The 23,937-nt window shown below is 40.0% G+C and overlaps 2 protein-coding genes across 2 annotated transcripts; both read left to right on the top strand.

Annotated features, from left to right (window-relative positions):
* Window positions 1-197: 197 nt before the first annotated feature.
* Window positions 198-10,711, top strand: DUSP3 (dual specificity phosphatase 3). The gene is made up of 3 exons (XM_086478062.1): window positions 198-319; window positions 6,673-6,899; window positions 10,418-10,711. The coding sequence occupies exons 1-3, from the start codon at window positions 198-200 to the stop codon at window positions 10,621-10,623; spliced, it is 555 nt and encodes a 184-aa protein (XP_086334188.1). The 3' UTR covers window positions 10,624-10,711.
* Window positions 10,712-18,867: 8,156 nt separating this feature from the next.
* On the top strand, window positions 18,868-22,349 carry SOST (sclerostin). Its single transcript, XM_009947047.2, has 2 exons — window positions 18,868-19,087; window positions 21,928-22,349. The coding sequence occupies exons 1-2, from the start codon at window positions 18,868-18,870 to the stop codon at window positions 22,347-22,349; spliced, it is 642 nt and encodes a 213-aa protein (XP_009945349.2).
* The last annotated feature ends 1,588 nt before the right edge of the window (window positions 22,350-23,937 follow it).

Raw genomic sequence — 23,937 nt, 5'->3', positions numbered from 1 at the left:
CGCAGAACCGCGCGCTCGCCGCGCCGGACCTGACCCTTCCGGGCGACGCGGACAGAACCAGCTGACGCGGCTCCGCCTATGAGGCGGTGGCCGGTGTGAGGCGGGGCGGGGCGGGGCGGGGCGGGAGCGGGCCAGGCCCAAGCGGCTGCGCCGGGGGACCCTCTGGCTGGCCGGCGGGAGGTCGGCTCGGGCTGGCCATGTCCGATTACCAGATTTCGGTGGAGGAGCTGAACGACCTTCTGGCTAACGGAAGCGGCTGCTACAGCCTCCCTAGCGCGCACAGCAACGAGGTGGTGCCGCGCATCCACGTGGGGAACGCGTGAGTGCGCCGGAACGGGGCTGGGGCGGGCGGCTGGCGAGAGGCGAGGCCGGCCGCGGTGGAGGGGGGTGGGGGGCGTGCTTGCGAGGCTGTGAGGGCGTTCGCGTGGGCACTTGAGCGCAGAGGCTCGAGTAGGCCGCGCAGGGGTGTGAGACGCAGGGCGTTCACTGAGCAGCCGCCTGAACGGGAGTTTGAGCCGGCGGCAGTCGAAGCTACAGGGTGGAATCTGCTGGCTCTGTGCGGGCCGCGGCCCGGGCCGTGCAGCCCAAGGCCCTCCGGCGTAGGGGAGCTGTCAGCCCGGAGGCCTGTGGGTGCAAGGCCTGAGCAGTCTGGCCGCAGGCAGCCTGGGGCTGCTGCTGCTGCCTGACACGGCAAATGACGAGGCACAGCTCATAAATGGCATCTGCTAAAATGTTCAGCACCTTGTCGAAGTCCCAAATCTAAGCTAAAATAGAGCTGAAACAACGTTAAAACTAATTAACTTGCTTAGGAATGAAACACACCTGCTCAGTTGTATCAGCGCTGAGCTTTTTTTTTCCTCCTGCTGTTTCCTATTCTTGCTAACAAGTTGTGGTCATCCACACCAAAGAGGGAGGAGAGACAAGATGCCATGAGATCATCTGTGGAAGCCGGATCACAACACCGGTGTAATAACTGAACATCAGATGAATAGAATAAGCTGGAACATGAAGAATGAACAAAGTAGCGATGTGGATATTAGATCTGGGTTTAACCATGTGCAAAATGATCTAAAGGGAGCAAGACTTATTAAAATAGGAGTCGCCACCCCTGTCTGTGATTGGTCAAATGGATGTTTCTGCACTTTAAGCCCTAAAAAACCTCATCCTAGTTAAGTATTCATGCACATGATGGGAACCAGCGCGATACAGGTATGGCTATGATGAAAACCCTTAAATGGGGAAAAGTGTTCATGGTTCACCAATAGCAATTCTTTTCTCAGTTGTATGATGTTTATTCTTTGCAGCAAGATTATGATTTCAGTTATCTGTTCCAATCTTGTCATAGCCTGCTGATTCTCTTTCCCTTTTTTTGTCCATCTTCATGCATTTTGTCTCTGTGAAGTTTGGAACTTATTGCTACGTATGTAGCATGCTGGATCCCTGTTCTTGTTTGACGCTTGTAACTCCTAAAGAAATATAAGTCAAACCCATAAATTTTTATTAACTATCTCCTAAGCCAAACCAAATTATGTTTGTCACTGCCAGTTGATGCGGACACGCACATCTATAGATAGGACCGAAATTGTTATCTCAATGGCCAATCTGATGTCTGACAGCCACCTTTTTAGCAATTACCTGGAAGAAATGAAGTCATAGCTTGCAAAGTGATTTGCACAGTAAATAATTTTAAAATAACTTTGAAGGTAGTTGGCTACTACAGAGTAGTTTTCCTTGTTCAGTAATTGATTTTAATTATACAGTATGGACTTTAATACATTCAGATGGAAGGTTGTTTAGGAACAGAGGATGCATGTGTAAGTTGTAGGATGGAAAACGTCTGTCTAGTGGAAAGCTTTACCACTGAGAATGGCTTTTTATGTCATAATTGACAATTGAAAATATCAGGAGCAGCAGTGTAGTCTGTAGCATAAGAACAGTTTAACTGTTAGTTGGACTAACACAACGTGCAATTCTACTGTCAGTGTTTTTAAAAAGATGCTGAAAAATTGTGGAGGAAAGCTGGAGGCAAGAAATAACTTTATGGAGTGAAAAAACTATTTCACAGTGGGAACAGACAACCTACTTGATTTACCAAAACTTAGTAGGCAATAATATCTTTGAAGCATGCACAGAGAGTTAAAATAGTTCTGAGGTCTAGCTGAATGGATCTATTAAGATTCAGTCACTGCAGGGTGAACTTTGATATTTGCAAACTGGAAATAATACTAATTCTTAAAGAAGATTTTTTTGTATGAAGTGGGGTTGTGGTATACTGCATTGAAAGTAGCCCTTGCTATATTAGTTGGCATTCCGAAGAATTTGAAGCTGTGCAGATCTGTTCTTATGTGGTTTCCAGCTACATGTCCCTCTTTTGTACTCTCCTTGCTTAAAGATAAGGCTGAAGAGAGATCTGTTTTTCTGACTTGACTCCTTCTCCTAGAAACTGCTGGGGAAATGAACCTCCTTTGCAGTCAGCCTCTCAGGCTTTGTGCATGTGTGGGTCCAACAGTGTGCAAGGCATCAGTAAAGCTTTTACTACTGTGTGCAAGAAATAAGCCATAGCTTTGTTTGGGGCCTGTATTTGCAGTTCATTAGCCTGACTTGTTCTGCTCTAGCATCTGCACAGAGCTTGGGATACTTCTCATATTTGCAGCTGTCTTGGTGCAGTGCAGTGCATCTGATTGACACTTACCTTGTATCTCAGCTTTGGCCTTTGTTGCACTAATCTCCTTACTGAATCTCTGAGGTGTCTTCAGAAGCACTTGCCATTGGGTTACAGTGAAGGCAATATAGCAGGAGCACAAAGTAATGCAGTCATTTGATCTGACATTCAAATCTCTGCTTTGACTTGGATGGATCAAACCTTTCTGCAATGTAAGACCACTTTTATGACTACAAGGGGCAGAGATTTTATAACAGTAAGAATTACAGAGTAGCCACACCTGTAGAGTTTTCATGGCGGGGGTTGGGGGGGGATGGTATTGGAACCCCAAATGTAAAAGCAATGGAATTTGAACAGGAACTCACAGGAAAAAATTAAAATGTCTGAGTGAGATTCCAAAACTTCTGTTGTAAGCCTTGTAGACTATTTTGCATAGGGGTGCTGCTGTCTCTCCTTATGAGTAACCCATCTTTAGGTAAAAATGACAATGCAGAGACATTCAGGTAGATTAGATTAAATTGGGTTGTAGGGTAGAATAACAATTTATCTGTCAAATTACTTCGAGTTACAGGCAGAGCCAAAGTAATAGATCTTCCATTCAATACATGAAAGTCATAATTAATGAAAATTCAGAGGGAAAATGTTAAAATATTTTGGAAATAATGGTTTTGCATATAACAGTAGACAGTTCTAACCTCTCACGAAGACTAGACAAGATTTGTGAAGACAAGAGTAAAAATGTAATATCACTAAACCAAGAATTATTATATAGGTGACAGACTAGCACAATTATATATTTTTCAAGCGATAACAAAATAAGATTTCAGGATACACTGGAAGTACAAATCATTTTCTATTTCTGTACAAGTCAGGATGTCTTTCAGTGTAACATTTTAATCGGTGACCGAGACAGTTGGACAGAATGTATCTTTATCAGGGTTGCAGCTGACACCAAAATGGGGGGAGCTGCCAATATGCTGGAGGGTAGGGTGTTTATTCAGAGGAACCGTGTCTTGTCAAGAATAGTGTTTTGCCAGAAAGCAAGCAGGCTCAGTTTTCTGAACTACTGGCTAAGGGAATCTGTTTGTGGTTTTTTTCGCAGACTATTGGAAGCCGATAACAATTCAAGCCATGTCTCTAGAACTGTTTTTGGTAAAAAGGTTCTGGTTACAAATGCCTAATCTGAGTTTTCTGTCTGCTTTAATGCGTGTAGGTAAGCCATGAAGCAGTTCATTGTTCTTAATGTGCTAGAAGTGCAGGTGTGTTGTAAGGAGTATGAAAGGCATACTTCCAAAATTAATAATAAATTTAGTAACAGAGGAAATTAAAATGTGTTGATGTTCTGGCATTTTTTTGACATTAAGGACTTGGTTTATTTGCTTATAATCCCACATAGCAATACTTTATAGCCTCGTGTACCCTTAATTGCTGATGCATGGTTCTCTAAGACCTGTGTTTTGTGGCTGGTAAAATTGTTCATCTCTGTTCAAAATAAACACTTCTTACTAGTGTTACTCACAGGATGAGGAACTCTCAGTCTCCTATATTGAGAACAGACAAGATTCTCTGATTTTTCTTAGGGAAATAGAAGAAGCTGATGTTAGTGTCTCTGCTGTTTGGAGGAGTTAGCGTGTCAACATTGAACATGATGCAGCTGGAATGAAATGTTAAGGATGGGAGAGATCCAAGGTCTCTTTGGAAAGGGAGAAAAAAACGGCATACAAATACTCTCTTTTTCACCTCTAGCTATATAAGAAAATTATCTATAAAATTTGCACAAATCATTCATTGGGAATGAGTTTGTCTCCAGGGAAGCCAGTCCGTGTCGTCAGATTCAACCATAATTCCAGGACATGAGTTCCTGTTGATCCTGACCACTATCAGATATATACTGATCTATATACTATTATTGAAACCATATACTCACCCCACTAAGCATAGGAACTCACAGCTGAATTAATACTTTTTGTTTTGGCCCTGCACTGTAGGATTTGATGATCTCGGAGGTCTGTTCCAACCTAATGATTCTATGATTCTATTTACTTTTCTGTTGCAAACAGAATTTCCCAGGAACTGATACTTGTCCCCTGACACAGATGATGTCCTGCCAGATGGAAAATCTGTCAACATTTGTTTGGGTAATGAAGTCTTTACAAATATTTGGCTTATTGCCATAGTTGTTTGGCACAGACGGCAGAAAATGTAGAAGCTTCACTCATGCATAAGGATTCATCTGCTTACACTATAATTTACAGGGTGAAGTCAGAAGGAGAAAAGGAATGCTCTAGATGTTCATATAGCTGTGAAAATTGTGAGTGGATGCACAGAGATTCATACAGATATAAACAGATTTGGGTATTTATTTTAACTTTTTTAGAATAGCTAAGTGTCCAGCCAAAACTGTAGGCGCATTGCCATCTCTTAGAAAGTTTTCCAAAAAGATACTACACAAATGCTTATCCGATGCTCAGCTTAATATGAAGACTCCTTGTATTTGCAATTTATGAGTTGAACCGTAGGGAGATTTTCTAAAAGATTTATGTTTCCACGTCCAGTTAGACACATAGTGAAAGCTGCCTTCGAGAACTATAAAGCAGTTTATGTCTGTTTGGGTTAGGTAGCCCAAAGTGTGGAGGAACTGAGTTATCTTTCAACTAAAGCCTTCTGTTGCGTTCTGCTAGTGTTGACCAGTGGGCTCAGATTTTTCTAGGAGATCACGTGGTGTGATAAAACATATGGGTTTTTTTCTTCCGAGGAAAGTGAGGTAAATATTGGGACTGACATATGGAAATATTCATGCTCGGAATGAAAAGTAGTGATTTTACACAAAAAGGAGTCAATGGTCTCCTCATATTATTAAGTGGTTATCTTCTTTACTATAGATTGCGTTCCAGTGCACGAGCAGGGATTTGTGCATGATCAGTTGTGTTACTAAGCAGATGGATTGTTTGCCGTTGGACAATCTGGGTCTTTTATCAGAGCTTATGGCGTTATTACTGGATCTTTTTGTGACTGAAAGGCATGATTATTACATGCCATCCTACACAATTGTTCGCTAATAGGGTAGGGTGCTCTTTTGGACACTTAAAGGTGGAAGCAGGTGGTTTTGCCACAATTATTTGATAGAACTGAGGAGCTGGAAAGGGCTTGGCTGACCTAAAAGTACTGAATGCTTGCTTAAGCACTTAAGCATGTTGAACATCACTCATCTGAATTCTTTTCCATTCAGATATTGATTTCAACTAAGACACTAAAAGTTACAATACCTGTGATGAGAACACTGAGTGGCGAAGACTGAATTATATCACTATATTGCTGGCCTTTGGATAGGCTTGCCAGCTCTTTCCATGATTTCAAAGATGTTGAATAGCAGCAGGGACAGAGGACTACACCTCATAGGAGTCTTCAGATAAGACCTTGAAATGCAGGAATTATTTACTCATAGTTACTTTCTGTCTTCCTGTGGTCTGAGAAGGAGCCAGTGCTGTTTCACAGTGGTTAAAATTGCCCCCTAAAATGTCGTGTTTGTCTGGACTTTCTGCTAGAGTAGCAGGTACTGCTTACCTGCTGCTGCAACACTGGTAGCTGACAGTAGAGGCTTTTTATAACTGTTTTTTAGAGTACCTTATGTAGATAACAATTAATCTTAGAAGTGATTTTTCTGGGCTTTCTGTTATCTCCAGTATTTTCTTACTTTCATCAGAATTTTATGTTCGAAAAAGAGTTATCATTTTATGCCATAGTAGGATCTAACAGATTAAATTTCGTGTGTGTTCTTCTCAGTTGTCAGCCAAGAAAGTAGCATTCTGTCATGCACAAGTAGCGACCATGGTTCTAAATATTTCTGTGAATTTATAATTTGTAGCTATTTCACTTCTGGGCGTAGTATATTTATCATCTATTAACAGAAAAATCAAATGTTTTGGTTATCAATACCTTCTGGGGACATCGCAAATACTGAGATGATTCACCAAGTTCTAATCATTTTCTTGACACTTTTTATCATACAGGTTCATAGCCAAGAACATTATGAGGCTGCAGCGTCTGGGGATAACCCATGTTCTGAATGCAGCAGAGGGGAAGTCATTCATGCATGTGAACACCAATGCAGAGTTCTATGAAGGCACAGGCATCAGATACCATGGCATTAAAGCTAATGATACACAAGAATTTAACCTCAGTCGCTATTTTGAGGAGGCAGCTGATTTTATTGAGAAAGCACTTTCCCAGAAGGATGGTAAGGCAAACTGAAATCTCTTTCTACCATATTTTCTGTGCACTGCATATGTTTCTTAGCAATTTATTTTTCTGTTTAAAATGGTTCTTTGCTCAGATTATCAGCTGAACAACCAAGTCAGAAATTCAGATCAAGGCTCTTTATCAAAGACAGCAGAATACACAGTAAGACGTGTTAATCTTCTGTCTGCACATGTAGGTCTCCAGTATATGGCAAATGGAATTTCGTCTGTCACTGTAGGGGTGACTTTGAAAAGTGAAACAGCTGCTGCATCCTATAATAGTGTCTTTCTGGGAAGATGTGTTCTTATTTTTCCTTAGGAGTGGTAAATCAGATAAAAAAATAAAAAAAGTAAGTTCAGTCTAAAGTTCGTTTAGGACACTAGAAATTATAAATTAAAGGCAGAAGAGATAGAAGTGATGCATTGCTAAACAGTATTCACACAACCTGCTATATTTATTTTTACAAATGTACAGTAAGGCTAGAGACTGTGGGCTTACAATTTTTATTACATTAAGTCTTTAAATTATTTTATGTGATCATTACCTTTTTATTCCCTAGGATTGCAGGAAGGCTGGAGACAATATTCGCAATGTTGTTGATTGCCACATTTCTCTGCAGTGTGTTTCCTCAGAGCAGAAATCCTAGGACATAGTGCAGTGGGTTAGATGGTGTTTGTTGTCTGATTGTTTCAGCATGCCAGTTATTTCTACACATGCTTAATTTCTTTCTTGCTTCATGATTGAATATGAAAAAGGAGGAACAAGAACTCCCACAATTCTGGAAGTTCTTTCCCTGAAATGGACAAAAGGGGCACTAAAGCTGTGATGTGCTTTTGACAGATGGAAAGAAATTCTACCTTCAGTTTGGTGGCATATGAAAAATTCTAAAAATCGAAATGCGACTCTTCCACTTAGCATTGTGACTTACTGAAACAGGCTGCAGTAGTAGGAAAGACGAATTTAACAGTGCCAGCTGTGCCATGACTGTCCCTACTCAGTTTGATCTAAACAATTGCAGAGTCAATCTGAATTTACAGTAGCAGTTCTATTTGCTGATTCTTTCAGTCTTAGTAGTTGCCTACCATGCCTGCCACTGTTTTCTTGCTGTGGTAAACAAAGAGGAACTTTGTAGCTGGGTAATGCCAGAGCCAGTTGTAAGATTAACTCACTGCTGAAATTTGACAGTTTTGTTTGACATTGAAGTGTAGAGTAAGGACAGTGAAGTGAAGAGGGATGCAGTAGCATTTTCCTTAAATTTCATTTTAGTGTTGTAGTTGCATGAAGCTCTGGCAGGCAGGTCTGGTATACTAAAGGTCTGTAAGGCAGCCCTTAGGACACTGCCTTTCACAGAGGAAGGCTAGCAAACCTTTTGCTTCTGATCATTTGCAGAGGGGAATTCAATTCTCTTCCATATATATGATCAAGAATCTCTAAATCTTGCTAATTTATGGCTACGGGCTCTCAAGAAATGTTGAGAATGAATTGTTTTAGCTGTTTTAACTTGCTGCTGATTAGAATATTGCCTTGAGCTGAGAAGCCCTTGCAGCTCAAGGCAAATCTGGTAACAGGCTTTCTGTTGCTGTGGTTCAAAGCAAGTTGTGGTTATGAAAATGTATGTATATGGTTCATCTGTTCTCTTGTCTCAGAAAAATATTTACCCTGGACAGTAGCCTGGGGCCATATCTCCCACTGCATTTTGGGAAGGGGAAAATTTTTTTGTCTGGAAAAGCAGGTCAAAGGGGAAGCAGCTAAGAAGCAATAAAATTGAGTTAGATTTCTCAAAGGGAGCAGTGGCCTGCATTATTATGGTTGGATACCTACCTACAGGATTTACCCATGTGGTGCGTTAACCCTGGCTGGATGCTAGGTGCCCACCAAGCTGCTGTATTACTCCCCTTTCTCAGCTGGACAGAGGGAGAAAAATATGACTAAAGGCTCATGAGTCGAGATAAGGACAAAGAGATCCCTCAGCAGTTACTGTCACAGGCAAAACAGACTTGACCTCAGGGAAATGAATTTAATTTATTACCAATCAAATCAGAGTAGGATAACGAGAAATAAACCCAAATCTTAAAACAGTCAGTTCATCACACGCTGTCTTCGCTGCTCCTTCCTCCTCACCCTCTTCTGCTCCAGCGTGTCATCCCACACATGGGAGATAGTCCTGCACAAGCTTCTGCAGCATGGGTCCTTCCCATGGGCTGCAGTTCTTCATGAACTGCTACAGCATTGGTCCTTTCCATGGGGTGCGGTCCTTCAGGAACAGACTACTCTATTGTGGGTCACAAGTCCTGTCAGGAAACTTGCTCCAGCGTGGACTCCTCTTCACAGGTCCACAGGTCCTGCCAGGAGCCTGCTGCAGTGCAGGTATCATGTGGGGTCACAGCCCCCTTCAGGCATCCACCTGCTCTGGCATGGGATCCTCAATGGGCTGCAGGCAGATATCTGCTCCACAGTTAACCTCCATGTGCTGCAGGTGGACACCCTGCCTCACCATGGTCTTCACCATAGGCTTGCAGGGGAATCTCTGCTCTGGCACTTGGAGCACCTCCTCCCCCTCCTTCACTGCTCTTGGTGTCTGCAGAAATGTTTCTTTCACATAGGCGCACTCCTCTCTCCCAGCTGCTGTTGGGAAGGTTTTTTTTTTCCCCTTCTTAAATACGTTACCACAGAGGTGCTATCACCATCACTGATAGGCTCAGCTTTGGCCAACAGCAGGTCCGTCTTGGAGCCAGCTGGCTTTGGCTGTATCAGCTGTATCAGACACAGAGGAGGCTTCTGGCATCTTCTCAAAGAAGCCACCCCTGTAGCCCCCGTGCCCCAACTTTGCCGTGCAAACCCAATACAACCCAACAAATATGTAGAATGAGTTCCCTGGTCAGTTGTCTCGAAGCATTTTTACGGGTGCTGGCATAGATGTGATTAGATGTTTCTAGTTCTCATTGCTGCACAGTCAGCAGTTTCATTTACTTGAGTGTTAATGTGGCTTCATAAATAGCTGGAGAAGTAGCCAGGTATGATCCAACATGGAGTTACCATAGGAATTGGCAGCAATGCAGCAAAAAAGGCTGGATATCTTTGAAGAGATGCAATGTATGACAAACAGCATATTTCTTTGTCTTCAATGTATTTTAAACTTTGCATCATTTATTCATGCTCTTTGATACCGGTCACCTTTTAGGGGCAAGGCTTATTCTAAACCACAAAAGATCGGAGAAATGTAGTAAATAGATACAGTTTGACTCTTGGTAATAATAGTAGCAAATATGTTTTAGTGTGAATGTTTGAAATACGATTTTTTTTTTCTGCATTTTCCTTGGTGACAGACTGTGTAGCTACTAACAGAGTGATAGCACCTTTCTTCCAAGGTCTACACGTCTTCTGTAGCATTCAAAATTTACAGTTCTCAAGCTGCTGAAGGACTAGTATTATTACACTTTGTATTCTAGCTATTTCATGTTGCTTTGCAAATGTATATTCCAGTATAACCCAAATTATGACCTGTCTTCCCTGCAGGACAAGTGTTTGTGCATTGCCGTGAGGGCTACAGCCGTTCCCCTACACTGGTCATCGCCTACCTCATGCTTCGTCAGAATATGGATGTCAAATCTGCATTGAGCACTGTCCGGCAGAAGCGAGAGATTGGCCCAAATGATGGCTTTCTAAGGCAGCTTTGCCAGCTCAATGAGCAATTAGTGAAGGAGGGCAAACTGAAGCCCTAGAACAGAGTACTGTAGTATTTTTTGAAGTTTCTCAGACCATCAGAGGACGTCTTAGGTGCTTTAGATTCCTGAACCCCAACCACCAAGCTAAATCACATAATGTGAGGGAGGCAGAATTCCTACTCTTGTCTAGTGAAAGCATCTTTCTCAAACTCTGGGTCTGTCTTTCAAGGTGGCACAGAATTGTGTCAATGTTTGGAGCTGCTGCAGTAAAGAGATATTTTTAGAGGGGTAACTCCAGTGATAACAGCTGTTTACACATGTATTTTAGGGCCCCTGCAGACTCTGTAGCATATGTGGTTTGCATTGACATGGAGTGTGATTCATTTAAGCTTTGTCTTGTATCCCACCAGAGCACCATTTTCTGAAAGCCCCAACATATCTTCACTCACTCTTAATTGAAGTACTGTATTTTCTAAAGCTTCTTTTTCATGCACACAGGTGCCTAAAGTTTGAGTGTAGGAGCTTTAAGGAATGGAGAAGCTTATATTACAAATGCACAGATGCACTCGCTTGTAAAATGAAGTGTGTGTGGCGTTATGTTTAGTGTGGATTTATGCAATACACAGTGTGTGGTAGTAAAGCCATTTGGAGCCCAATCTTGATGCACACTGTATTTCCAAGAATATTTGTACCTTTTACTGTTGTGATTGACTTGAAATAGTCTGATATTAAATGCTCTTTTATTTTTGTTTTGAAGTCATACTTGAAAAAACTGCCAAGTGCAAATGTTGAAGAAAAAACCTGAGCAAGGAAGAAATAATGTCTGTATTTAGGAGTGCTTGTACTGGATGTGTGAATAAGTCCTGAGTATCAGAATATAATGGCTCCCGAGGCTTGTATTGAATTACAGTGTCTCTCTGCCTTCTTTACTTTCACTGTTTATTGACACAGAATGGAATGAACACACATGCAGATTACTTCCAGTAGGGTAGCACCGGTGTGCTTACAAAGAAGTTTGCAGAAGTACACTCTTGACTTCCTGGATTTCTTGCATGGTATCATTAAATAGAAATGAGCATTGTTACGTATCACGTGGAATAGGAAACGTTTCCTTTCTATTAAAATAAATGATGTCATGATTCTGATTGACATACAGATGAAATGAGTCATTGCAATGTTGGGAGAGGGAGCTTTGTTTACGGTATGCCTGACTTAGTGTGTAAATGTGTACCTGTGAGTTGCAGCACTGTGTTAACGCAGAGAATCTCCCACTGCAAACTCGGAATTGTTGGTTAAACTAACAGAACTTAAGATGTATGTGTTGCCTTTTTATCAGTGTTTTAATGTAGTTCTAGATTGAAAACCTTACACTATTTTAAACAGAAACACTGTTGTATTAGTAACACATGTAAGCTCAGATCTAGTTTTGTATATTCAGTTCACTAGTCAAAAATCACAAAGTATGTACATTGGTTTACTTCTGGTCGTTGGGGTTGTGTGGTTTGGGGGGGTGGGAGTGGTGGTGGGGGAGTTCTGTATAGCTGGATAACTTTATTGAAATTAAACTCCAGAGGTGATTATTCCGGTTGAAGACCAGGCTTATTTTTGCTTCTTTGCCCAGGATGGGAGCTGCCAGATCGAATAGTCTTTTCTCTTTTGTGTCTTTAAAGGGGACGACAACTGGGGAATGCTCTGCATAGTGTTTTCCTTCGCTTCCCTACAGTCAGTATTTAGTGCTTGCTTTGAATCAGGATGGTCCAGTAATAACAAGCAGGAATCAGTTTCATTGGCTAATTACATACCTGTTTGCTTTCTCCCATTATATCAGTATTAAATTAATTGCTTCTTCAAAATTCCCAGTTACTAATTTCATACTGTGTATCTTGGGGAATAGGAGTACTGGCCTTTTCTATTACACTGACTTTTTCATACTGCCGTCTTATTTATAAGTCATCCTTTTAAAATTTTGACTGTGGGCATGGTTGGGGTTTTTTCCCATCTTGTCTCATACCGTGTATTCATAATACCTGTCTGCACTACAAGGAAAAAAAAAAAAAAAAAGAGGGGAAGGGAATTCATGTGCATGCTCTTTGTCTTTGACCTGTTACTTGGAAGTAAAAAATTCCAGTCCATTAAAGGCCTAAGAAACCATTAGGCATTAGATTTTTGTTACTCTTCCATAGATTGTAAGAAGGCTGATAATTGTCAGATTAAAATGATAATGGTTTATTAAAATTGAGTCTGTTGACCTTATGGTGATGGTTTTGTATTAGTCAGTATCAAGAAATACTGACAAATCAAGACATACAGGAGTCTGTTCTTATATTCAAGATGTTCTTTGAATTCATAGGACACTGCTTGCTTCTAGTGGTAACTTCAGTGGTACTCTGGCCCATTTATCTCAGTCTAACAAAACTGATTTAACAAACGTTTTGTAATAGGAGGGTGGAGAAGAATAAATAAGGCAATGCTATAAACTGATTTTTAAAAATTAGGTCTAAGAAAGACAGTATATCCTATTTTGAGTTACTGATAGGTGACCCAGTAATGAAACCATTTCTAGCTCTGCTTTTAGAGTAGGCTAAAAATAGTTAGAATGTCAGACCACTGCTCCATTAATGGGTCATACTCTTCCTCTTTTACTCTTATCTTGCTGTTTAAGTAATGTTGCGATTCCTCTGCCTATTTTGGTTGGCCAAGAAGAGCTTTTGTGCCTCTGAGCCATGATGATATGCTGTATACTTCTAATTTTCTCTTTCTGATTGTAGAAGGAAAGATTGTATAAAAATGGGAATGAGAGCTTTCTTTCCATATAATATGAAATTGAGAAAGTACTGGAAGAAATACTTTTTATTCTGAAATTACTGCCACCTCCCCTTTGCTGTGAGATATTCCTTACAAGCATGCTAATCAGGGAAGATATTTTTTAAAACAAGTATTTGTTGTAAATAACAACACTACATTTTTGGAGTTGAAACCTCTTTGTTATAGCTAAAATAATGTGATCTATATTTACATTAATATGTTTGTCCTGAAGAGCAGTGGGGCACTTTTTGTGTAAATAGCACTCTGGAGAAGGGATGGGGTCTCTGTAATTTATACATTTATCATAGAACAAAGACATCTACCATGTCAGAACTAACACAATGGGGAAAAAAAAAAAAAAAAAGACAATAGTTTGGGGTTTTTTGTACTTGGGAGTTAGTGAAGTTGGAGAGGGGGTAAGAGTGGAAGCAAGAAGCTATTAGCATTTTATAGCAAGGAACAAAGAAAGTCCAGATACCTAAAATGATATATCTAAAACTAAATTCACCTTCTACTCATGCTGAACTAAATCTTTCTCAGCCATTGCATAAGCACAGGAGAGAGTTTGTAACTAAAAATTAAGATAAGTAACATTTACTGAGTACCTTCTTCTTCCTTTGGTGCTGCAGCTGAGACTACAATGTTGACAACAAGTGTTGTATCTAGCATGCTACTCTGAACCACAGGTACTGCCAGAGAGTACTTCATGAGAGAATGTTGCAATGTGTCACTGCTGAAAAGTAAACATTTCATGAAGTTATTTCAAACAGAATTAAGAGCATCTGAATGCAGGACTAGCAGCCACGATATGTTGTACTGTAATTCCATTTTTGGATGTTGAGCCTGTGTTAGTATTGGACAGATTTTTTCTCCTACAACATGAGTATGCCTGGCTTACCTGTCTTGGTGAAGTGAGAATTAATTAATCTTCATAAAAGGCTTTGAAGAGGAAAAGCACTGTGTATAAGAACACTACATGCTCTCTGAGTTAAAAAACAAACGTGTCAAATATATCTTCCTCCTGGTGAGCAATGGAAAAGAGCAGAAAGGATATTTACAATGTTTGTTTTCATAATTTAAATATTTTCATTGAGCTGTCTTCTGATGTCCAGAACTAATGAAATATCTGATGCTAGAACTAGAAGCAGGATTTTTTTCCCTTCTTTTTTTTTAAAATTAGTTCTGTTAGTTTAGTGTGATGTGTCTAGCACAGAGGGACTATCTAATGGACTCTCAGTATAGCACAGAGATTTGGTCTAAAATTAGTTTCTGGGCTTCGGTAATGAGTAAAACTGAAAATAGAACAGTCCTGAGAGGTTATCTTGTAAGGATTTATTTGTGAGAATTAGTGTCCTATTAATTTCTTCTATTCTGCAAATAAATCCTGGAAATCAATTAAATGTTGGGGTTTTTTAAAATTTAATTCCAGTATGCCAAGGTCACTGGCTAGCTGACTCACCAGATGGAGCTGTAGGCTTGTTATTCTTCACTAGTCATCATTCCATCCCTGAACAATACTATTGTGTGAATCTAATATATTCTTGTCTTATCACTGAAAAAGGCAAGCCACCAGAATGATTTATCAGTGCATTGCGGGTCTCTGGTGGAAGAATACTAAGATTCTGTTTATTCTTGGCTGCTTGGATGAGATCACATCGTAGCATTCCAACTGATACGCTTACAAGGTCGTATGTGACTCAGCCAAATTCTTATGAGACACATAAAAGTTGCCTTGGCAAGAACTGTTTGAGAAGCAAACAAGTTTTGAACATGTGAGAAACTGAATTCCTGGGCAGTGTGTAAATTATGAGCCATTGCCACAGATAAGCTTAAATTGCACATGTGTATCTTAGGATACCTAACAGGAAGCCCCTGGCCCAGGTGTGGGCAAAGGAGGGGGGTGCATAACGAGCACCAGAAGTTACAAGTGACAGAACTGATTTCAGAAACTGGTTTATATGTGCATGCCTTCATAGTACAGTGTTGCATTGCAAGCACATCAGGACAGAAGTCTGAGTCCAGAAAGCAGCAGCAACGGATTTGGGCTAGGTATATGATTGCTCCTTGTACCTGCTCCCCTATGTGCGATTCCCTCTTAGCACGGCTAAGGGTGGTGGGTTTTTGTCTCAGAAAATAGCATCCCAGTTCTGAATACAGAGGATCCAAACTCAGTTCCACCCTGGTTGCTTGAGGGTTCATTCTGAAAGCATCCTTGATAGGTCATGTTGTTTTTTTTTTTTTCCCCTGTGCTTCATTAAAAGTGCAAAAATCAATTGTTTGTGGGGGGCTACAGCTCAGACCATTTCTGCTTTGTTGCAGAAACTACTGTGAGCAGGCAAGCAGCTACAGGACTTGGAAGAATGTTTTTGCAGTTAAGGAATCTGAATGTGTATGCGATTTGGATTGTTATCTTGTCTCTATTAGGCTGCTCTCCTAGCTTGTGGACAAGAAGTTTTAAGCCAGAGATTAAATATAGCTTCTGATTTTTACTTATGTAGATTTTTTGGTATTATTTCTCCCACTGCGTAATACAGATATATGTTAAGACAGTTAATAGGGGAGATTGTTTAAGTACTTAGAGAAGCTGCATCAAGAAAATTTTTGTTTTATTTGACAATTGATTACCATAAATGTGATTCTCTGTAGTCAGCCTACACTGACAATGATAGCTTTTGGAAATATTCACTAGACAGACATTACATGAAAAGAAATTAACAGAAGCTGAGCTTTGTTAGATACATACAATTCTAAAGGCATTTAAATAGAGGAGTGAATAGGTAGCAATGGTTCAGTGATTACCAGTACTCAGTTTTCTTCTGCTCTCCTGGTCTGCTTTTCAGCTGTACTCCGTTTTGCCACAAGCTGTGCTTTCATTTTGGACAAGGTCTTTATGGGTGAATACCAATACAAGGTGGTATTCCTATCTGACAAAAATAATACCACGTTAAAAATCTTTGTTTAGTTCCTGGTCATCCTTCCTGACTTGTTCAATTAAAACAAAAGAAAAGAAAACCGAAACCAAACAAACCAAACTGAAAAAAAACCCTAAAAAACGACAAAATAAAATCCCGCACCATTTTCTTCATTTGAGGGCCATTAGAAGATCACATGTCAGTAATTCCAAAGAAAAGAAAAAGTAGCTGTATTGTGAGGCTTGAAAGCAAAGTTTGAGATCATTGTACACAATTTCAAGTATAACTTAATCATGGTAGTCTAGCCTGTTCTTTGAAGGAGAAAATAAAAAACAAACCCCAACTCAACCAACCAGCCAACAAAAATCTGCAAGGAAGATGGTTGCACAGCTTTCCAAACTAGTGTCTGCCTTTTCTTCAGAATCCTTTTTATTTGGTGGGCAATCATGTGATGCTGCTGTGAAGTTGTGTATCCCTTGCTGTTCAATAGATTTCACCGTAGCTCTAAGCCAAAAAGAGACTTACTTATAAATAAGAAAAATTATGCTTGGAAAAATGTTTGCTATGGCTGAGTGTTTGGGTTTCCTGTATTTGTGAGACTATCATTAACCGTTTTGAGTAAAGGAGGCAGTTATTAATGAAAGATAATCAATGCTGCTGATGATTATAGGAAAAAAGCAATCAGCACATCTGAGGCAAATGATATGACAACAGCCTGTATTAAAGAATTACATCCTGACCGGCTGTGGAGAAAAAAAAAAAAATCTTATAAAAAGAAAATAGTATGTTGTGTCCCTCCATAAAAACAGTAATTTCTGAGATGGTAGGATGTGGGCTGGAGGAAGGGAGGAAGGGGAGCAGACACCAAGGGGACACAGTTGTATGCAACACGATGCACACTTTTAGAGATTCTTTGGAACATTTGGAAAGGAAGGCTCTTCTGGAAATGCTAATCTCTGTAATTTTGGGCAAAGAGAAATGGTAGGAGAGAAAGCACATCACAATACATTTCAGATGCTATTATTTTAGGAAAGGACCATTGTACAGAGCAGGTATGCTAAAGCTCATCAGACTCAGTACCACTAGTGCATCTGCTGTGTGTGTCTCTGTGTATGTGGAAGGCTGAAGAGGTGAAATGTCCTCATGTCATTGCTGTTGTTTAAATCTTATTATTTATCATCAAGGTCACACTAAGGGAGAATACACCGCTGCTTTAAATTTGGTGACGCCTGTTTTCCATGCCGGGTCATAGGAATTGTCAGAATGGAATGCAAGCCTTACGTAATGAGTCTTACAGTAGTAGGGAAAAGTCAGACAGTGAATCACTTTTGAATCTCTTCTACATGAAATGTTTTCATGAGGATGTATGTGACAAACATTGCAGTAACACACATGGGTGTCTCTCTGCTGCTTTAAGCTTTCAGTAGCTATGATGAGCAAAATGTAGTACCTAACCTTTACTGAAAGATGAGATGCTTTCCAATTAATGTATTTAGCCTAACACTATTTGCAAATAACTTGAAAATCTATGTGGTCTTGAGACAAAGAAATGATGCAACTATCACCACTATCATCTTATTTTTGCAAGGAAGGAAAATACCATAGGTGCAATGTTAAAACATGAGAGATTAATACATCTTGGGCATGGGTGCCCTAGACATAAGGTCGTCAATTTTCTCTTCTTATTGGTTGCATCATGTATAGAAATCAGTCTGGTCATGGTCTTGTGTTTAAAATAAGTGAATGTCCTATATTCAACACTTGCACAGAATGTCAGCAGAAGTAGTAGTGTGCAATGAATTTAAAGCAAGTGCAAATGGTTTTTTTTCTGGGTTTTTTTTTTTTTAAGTGATAAAAATGTGAGAAAGAGCACATCAAACAGCATGATGTGCAACATCCTGGCTGTTTACCCTAATTAACATATTCCAAGTAGCTTGTTTTTTAAGGTAAACTAACCAAAACAACTTCTCCTTTTGAAAAGAAGCTCTTTCTTGTTTCTTCCAGTATATTTGTGAAACAAAATGTAGGGCTTCTGGTTTTGTAAAGGAAAAAAAAGTTGCCCCCCCCCTCATTTCCCTGCAGAGACTGAAAAGCATAACTACTGAGCTACAGATTCTAGATTTGCTTACTTTATACTGGGGTCAGGGAGGGAGAGGAAGAACAACAGTAACAATAAAAAGTCTGAAAAACCCTTGGAAAAGACACTAGCCAAATACTCAACTATGGAGGTAGAAACAGGGTTTAATTATACCATTGTTAGAAAAAACCTGCAGAAGGACTTGTCAGGTTGCAATACATACTAGTCTTGTCAATCATCATTATTGCCAGGCACAAAAAAATGAAGCGCATATGAGAAGTTTTTACATAGAACTTGTAGAATGTTGTCACTAACCCACCCCCACACATGCATTTTATTTCACACTGACAAAAGCTGAGATGAATGAGTTGTTGTCTGGCCCTTCCCACTTTGTATAGTCATTGGCTGGCTTGGTTCTAAAAAGGATTTAAAAAAGGGGAATAATGTGCCTTTGCCTGGGATCTGAGACTGTCAGGGTGCTGAAAAGCTAATCTGTGAGCTGCCACCATGCAGATCTCTTGGGCTGTATGCTCTGTCTGTGTCTTAATACAAATTGCATTTCAATCTGTGGAAGCATGGCAAATGTTTAAAAATGATGCTACAGAAATCATTCCTGAGATCACTGAAAATACAGAAACACCGATGGAGCAGACTTTCAGCAACAACAACACAATGAACCAGGCAAAGCATGGAGGAAGACACATACAGCAAGCTCCAGACCCTAACGGTAAGAATAATAACATCATTATTACTGTTTTGGACCCTAACAGGAAGTTTATAAGAGAAAACTTTTAGGTGTGGACCTAATGCTGTAAATGATAGGGAGTTACATCTACTGTTGCAGAAGTTATCAGTGTAAACATTAGAAGGGATATACCAGAGTTTACTGGTGAAAAATGTGGTCTATCTGTTGAACAATCCTTAGGTACCACAATATGCATTCCTATTCTGCCCAGCTGCTCTCTGCAGGCACAACTTCAATACATAAAGCCTGTAGAAGATACTACTTAAATTTCTCTGTGTTTTGTGCTTGCAAGCACTGTGAGGAAATATCACAAGTTGTCTTTCTCTCTTTAATGTTAGGATGGAGCAATGAGTTGACAGTGGAGAGAATATAAATTCTTAATATTTAGAAAGAGTCACACTAGTGATGTCTAAGATCACACAAAAATAGTACATGGAGGTTGCGTTCAGCTAGAGGAGAGAAGTGTGCTGCTCACTGTCCTTTACCAACAGCCTGATTTTCAGCCAGATTCCAGCAGCCAAAAAAGCTGTTATGAACAGTTAAAGCACTCTTGAGGGGAATACATGCCCAAATGAATTGGAGGGGACTTTATTTTGCAGAGTTATGCAATCTTGGAATCGGTTTGGCTTCTTTAACAGCACCGACATACTTCATAATATATTGTTACTGCATTTGGCCGACTCTAACATTAGCAATGATGCAAAACACAAGCTTTGTGAAAAGACATGAAGGGTTAGCACAAAACAGAGAAAGGTAGTTTTAAAGAAGTGTTCTGCTGGCAAATAGGGTGAACTTGGTCCTCGAGACTGACACATTTGGCTACCAGATGCACATAGCAACAGGTCAAACTTACAGTTTCCAGTATTGTGCACTGCAGATCTGAGCTAGCCTTCCTTTTCCGAGGACAACTGAAAGGGAATTGTGTTTTTCTGCTGCAATTGTCAGTTAAGGTCTTTAAAACCATAGCATTAACAATATTTTAAAAGAAAAAAAAAGTAATGTTTTTGAGAGTGCAACTTTATAAGGGTTTTTAATCCCTGAAAGGGGGAGCACTCTGCTTCTCACAAGCAGCCCCACCAACCCCCACGTCAAGGCAGGTTGATTTTGTTTTTACATCTGAATACCTTCATTTTTTTACCCTCTTACTACTCTGACATCAACTGGGGGGAATCTGTCTAACTGATATCTGCAAATTTTTTTAACTGGAAAGGGCATTTACTTAAGAAAGAGAGGGTGAAGGAGACTGGACAGTTACTCAGGATATGCAGTGGTCTTGTGTACTTGTTTTAACATCTTTAACACAAGGAATCAAAATGATGATCCAAAGTGGACAGACCTTCACGGGACACATGATGTTGCACCAGACCATGAATAATTTTGCAGTATGTGGAACCTGTGCACATATAGGACAGGACACATATGCACAGAAAATAAACCTATATAGTTGAGGCAAATACCCGTATATTTAACTATATCTGCCTGTGTGCTAAGGTGGTACAATACACCTGATTCAGAGCATTATTTTTTACATAGACATAGTTTTCTTAAATGCTTAGGGAACTTGGGAAGATCAGACTAAGTACACATGGAGTTCAGTTGTCAGCATTTTTGTCACAGCATTATGACAAGGATTGCTTCATTTCATTAATGCAGATCTTAAATCTTTTTAAAAATGAAATCTTGCTAGCTGTACTTTGATAAATATAAACTGGAGCACTAAAAATCATGCTTCCCTACTTAGCAGGAAAAACAAAAATTAAAATGTCTGTACAAATATTGTTCTATCACTAAAGACTCAGAGTCAGAATTCTCTTTTGATGTACCGAGGAGGGAACCACCATGTGCACAGCAAGGAGAATAGGCCTAACAGTCAGAGCCTCCTGTTTGTAAGCTGACCTTTGAGGATTTCCACCACAAACAGCATTCCTGAGTTAAAACTATACTTTCCACTGAGAAGAACATAATGTTTATCTGGATGAAGTTCTTCAATAAACACCTTCAAAAATCAAATTCTGTGCCTTCCAAACAAGTAAATTGGCCAAGCATGGCTGAAGAGACGCCTTTAGAAAAAGTCTGTTCCTACAATTGGAAAGTTTTTCTAAATCCTTATTGCTAAAAAAACTCTTGTGTTTCCTAATGTTTCGTTTGTCTATAGCTGTCCGTTGAGAAAAGGGGGTGAAAAAACCCACTGTAAGGTACCTAATCAGCCAGAAGATGCCTCTAGCTGGCTGAAGGAAATTACGTGGGACAGGTGGAATTGTCACAGAGAGGAGTAAATGTGGAAAACCTAATGACTGAACAGTGGGAAGTCCTTAGGGCTGTTGTTACCTGCTGTTTCCCTAACCTGGAACACATTATGCTAGTTAAAAATCACTTAAGGTACACCTTCTTTGTTGCAAAAGAATTTAAATCTAGGGTCAACCTCTGAAGTCAATAGAATTGCGGGGAAGGTTTTGCCCACAGGTAAATGAAGCCAGGAGAATCACATAAAAATTTCCCATGAAGTAACTACTGCTGCTGGGGTTACACTGCAGGAGCTCCACTGCCCACCTGCACAACCCTGACATGGAATTTACCTAGTGGCAAGAGAAGAATTTTACACATCAATTTGTATGTTGTCATTTAAGGGTCTCGTAACTAGAGTAGCCTAATATTCAGAAGCTGCACGAGCAAGTCTTTGGAGATACTCTTCCCAAAATCTGCCATTCAAGTTGTCCAGCTTGTATCTAGCACAGAGATAGATATCTGCTACAGAAACAAAAAAAAAGCGCTTTCTCAAGGATGAGGAAGAAAGTAGTAACTAATGTGTTTCTTGTTTGCAGATGCTTCTGGCTATAGCTGCAGAGAAATGAGAACCACCCGCTATGTCACAGAAGGGCCTTGCCGCAGCATCAAGCCTGTAAAGGAACTGGTCTGCTCTGGTCAGTGTGTCCCCTCACACCTCCTTCCTAACTCTATTGGTAGAGGGAAGTGGTGGCGTCAGAATGCCCTGGATTATCGCTGCATTCCTGCTCACACTCGCACGCAGCGCATCCAGATGGCTTGTCCCGAGGAAGAGACTCGGACTTACAAATTCCGAGCTGTCACATCCTGCAAATGCAAGCGCTACACTCGCTACCACAACCAGTCTGAGCTGAAGGACTTTGGAAAGGAAACTGTCAGGCCTCAGAAGAACAAGAAGCCCCGTCTCTCCAGAGCCAGGAGCAGCAAATCTAACCAGCATGAGTTAGAAAATGCGTATTAGAAGGTGGTGCTGAGTGGTACAGCCTAGCAACTCCGGGTATTTTGCAAAACATCAAATGGCACTCACAGGCCACAGCATGACGTTCTGACTGCAGTAGGTTTCAATTCCTTCTGCTAAGCTGGGTCAAAGGCTCACATAGTCAAAAAACCTATCGGATTGTAGCAGTTATGGTCTGATACGAGAATGAGATAAACTGAGCTGGAGGTAGCAACACCTAAATTCAGTTTGAGAGGAGAGGTGCACCTTGGGGATTCATGTGAGATTATGTGGCTTGTACAAGTAGGAAGGCAGAGGAAAGTGAAGCTGTTGTGGTGACAATCACACTTCACTAGAAGTCATTCTGCTCACTTTATGTGAAAAGAAGACCGAGATCCCTTTCCCACTTTTATAAGTGCCGTGATGCAGGACAAGCATGCAATTAGGGAAGCACCAAGGAGAATTACCACTCTCTGGATTAGTTGTACAAAGATAGTGATAGCAGGGATTTCAACAGTTACGGTGACTGCAAAGTCAAATTATTGGTAAATTAACATCTTGTCAGATGTCCTCATGCCCCAGTTGTTCCCTCTAAAACACAAAAATCAAAATATGACACATGTGTTCTCAAAACAAAAGTGTCCAAATCTATTTCATACTTTTAATTAAAAGACTGTAGGATCGACAGATTCAAAACTGAGATCTGACAACTAAAACCATGTTAGTTTTAAGGACAATGATTTGTTTTAGGACAATTAAACAAATTCTACTAAGTGGAGCAGATTTATTAAATGAATGCTCCTCACTGATGTTTGTCCTGTAAACAGCTAACGATGTGCATAATTTAACATAGAAGATACTGGTTATGCCTTATTTCCTAGACACAATTGACTTTAGTATCAGCTTAGATATCTCAATTTACATTTTCTGTTCTACAGAGTTTGGGTTATCTGGCCACACACTTCATAGCTAAGACTGTGCAAGTGAAGTTCTAGGAGTAAGGTGCTGGTTCTGCATTAAAAGTGAGCCTCTGCTAATTTTAAAGTCATTAATTCCTCTAGAAAAGTCTTTGGTATGTGCAACTTCGATAAGTCTTTAGTTTGACAGCAACTTTCCTTTACTTAGCTTCTCAACATTCACACTAATGTTTTTGTTTTTACATTACAGATTATTATTAGACAGTGAATCATCACATGCTGTATATATACCATAGAAGTGCTAAGCCTAGTATCAGTTGAACATAGTTTGGGATGAAGACAGTTCCTCACTGTTCTTATTTTCTATGTAAAGTTTATGCTGAAATCATATAAAGTATGGAAATTCGCGATGTTGATAGATTTTGCAATTATTTTATGTGGGAGCAGAACCTAGAGAGAAAAGGTATTGTTTCAGAGAGGGAATTACCTATTTATTTTTTTCTCAGAAATTATTTATGCAATGTTTTTCCATGTAGAGAATGAGAAGTAATACTGCTTTAAAAATATTAGTGTGTTATTTTTAATTTTAAATACATTGTTAATAAAGTAGAAACAATGATTAATTATAGGAAGACTCATTGATTTTCAGTTATAGTATAAAGCTGATTTGCTGCAAAGCCAGTGAATTACAGAAC

Source organism: Leptosomus discolor, chromosome 25, assembly GCF_034619465.1.
Source record: "Leptosomus discolor isolate bLepDis1 chromosome 25, bLepDis1.hap2, whole genome shotgun sequence".
Classification (NCBI taxonomy): Eukaryota; Metazoa; Chordata; class Aves; order Leptosomiformes; family Leptosomidae; genus Leptosomus; species Leptosomus discolor.
The sequence above is the reverse complement of the archived record's forward strand: the minus strand, read 5'-3'. Positions and strand labels throughout refer to the sequence as shown.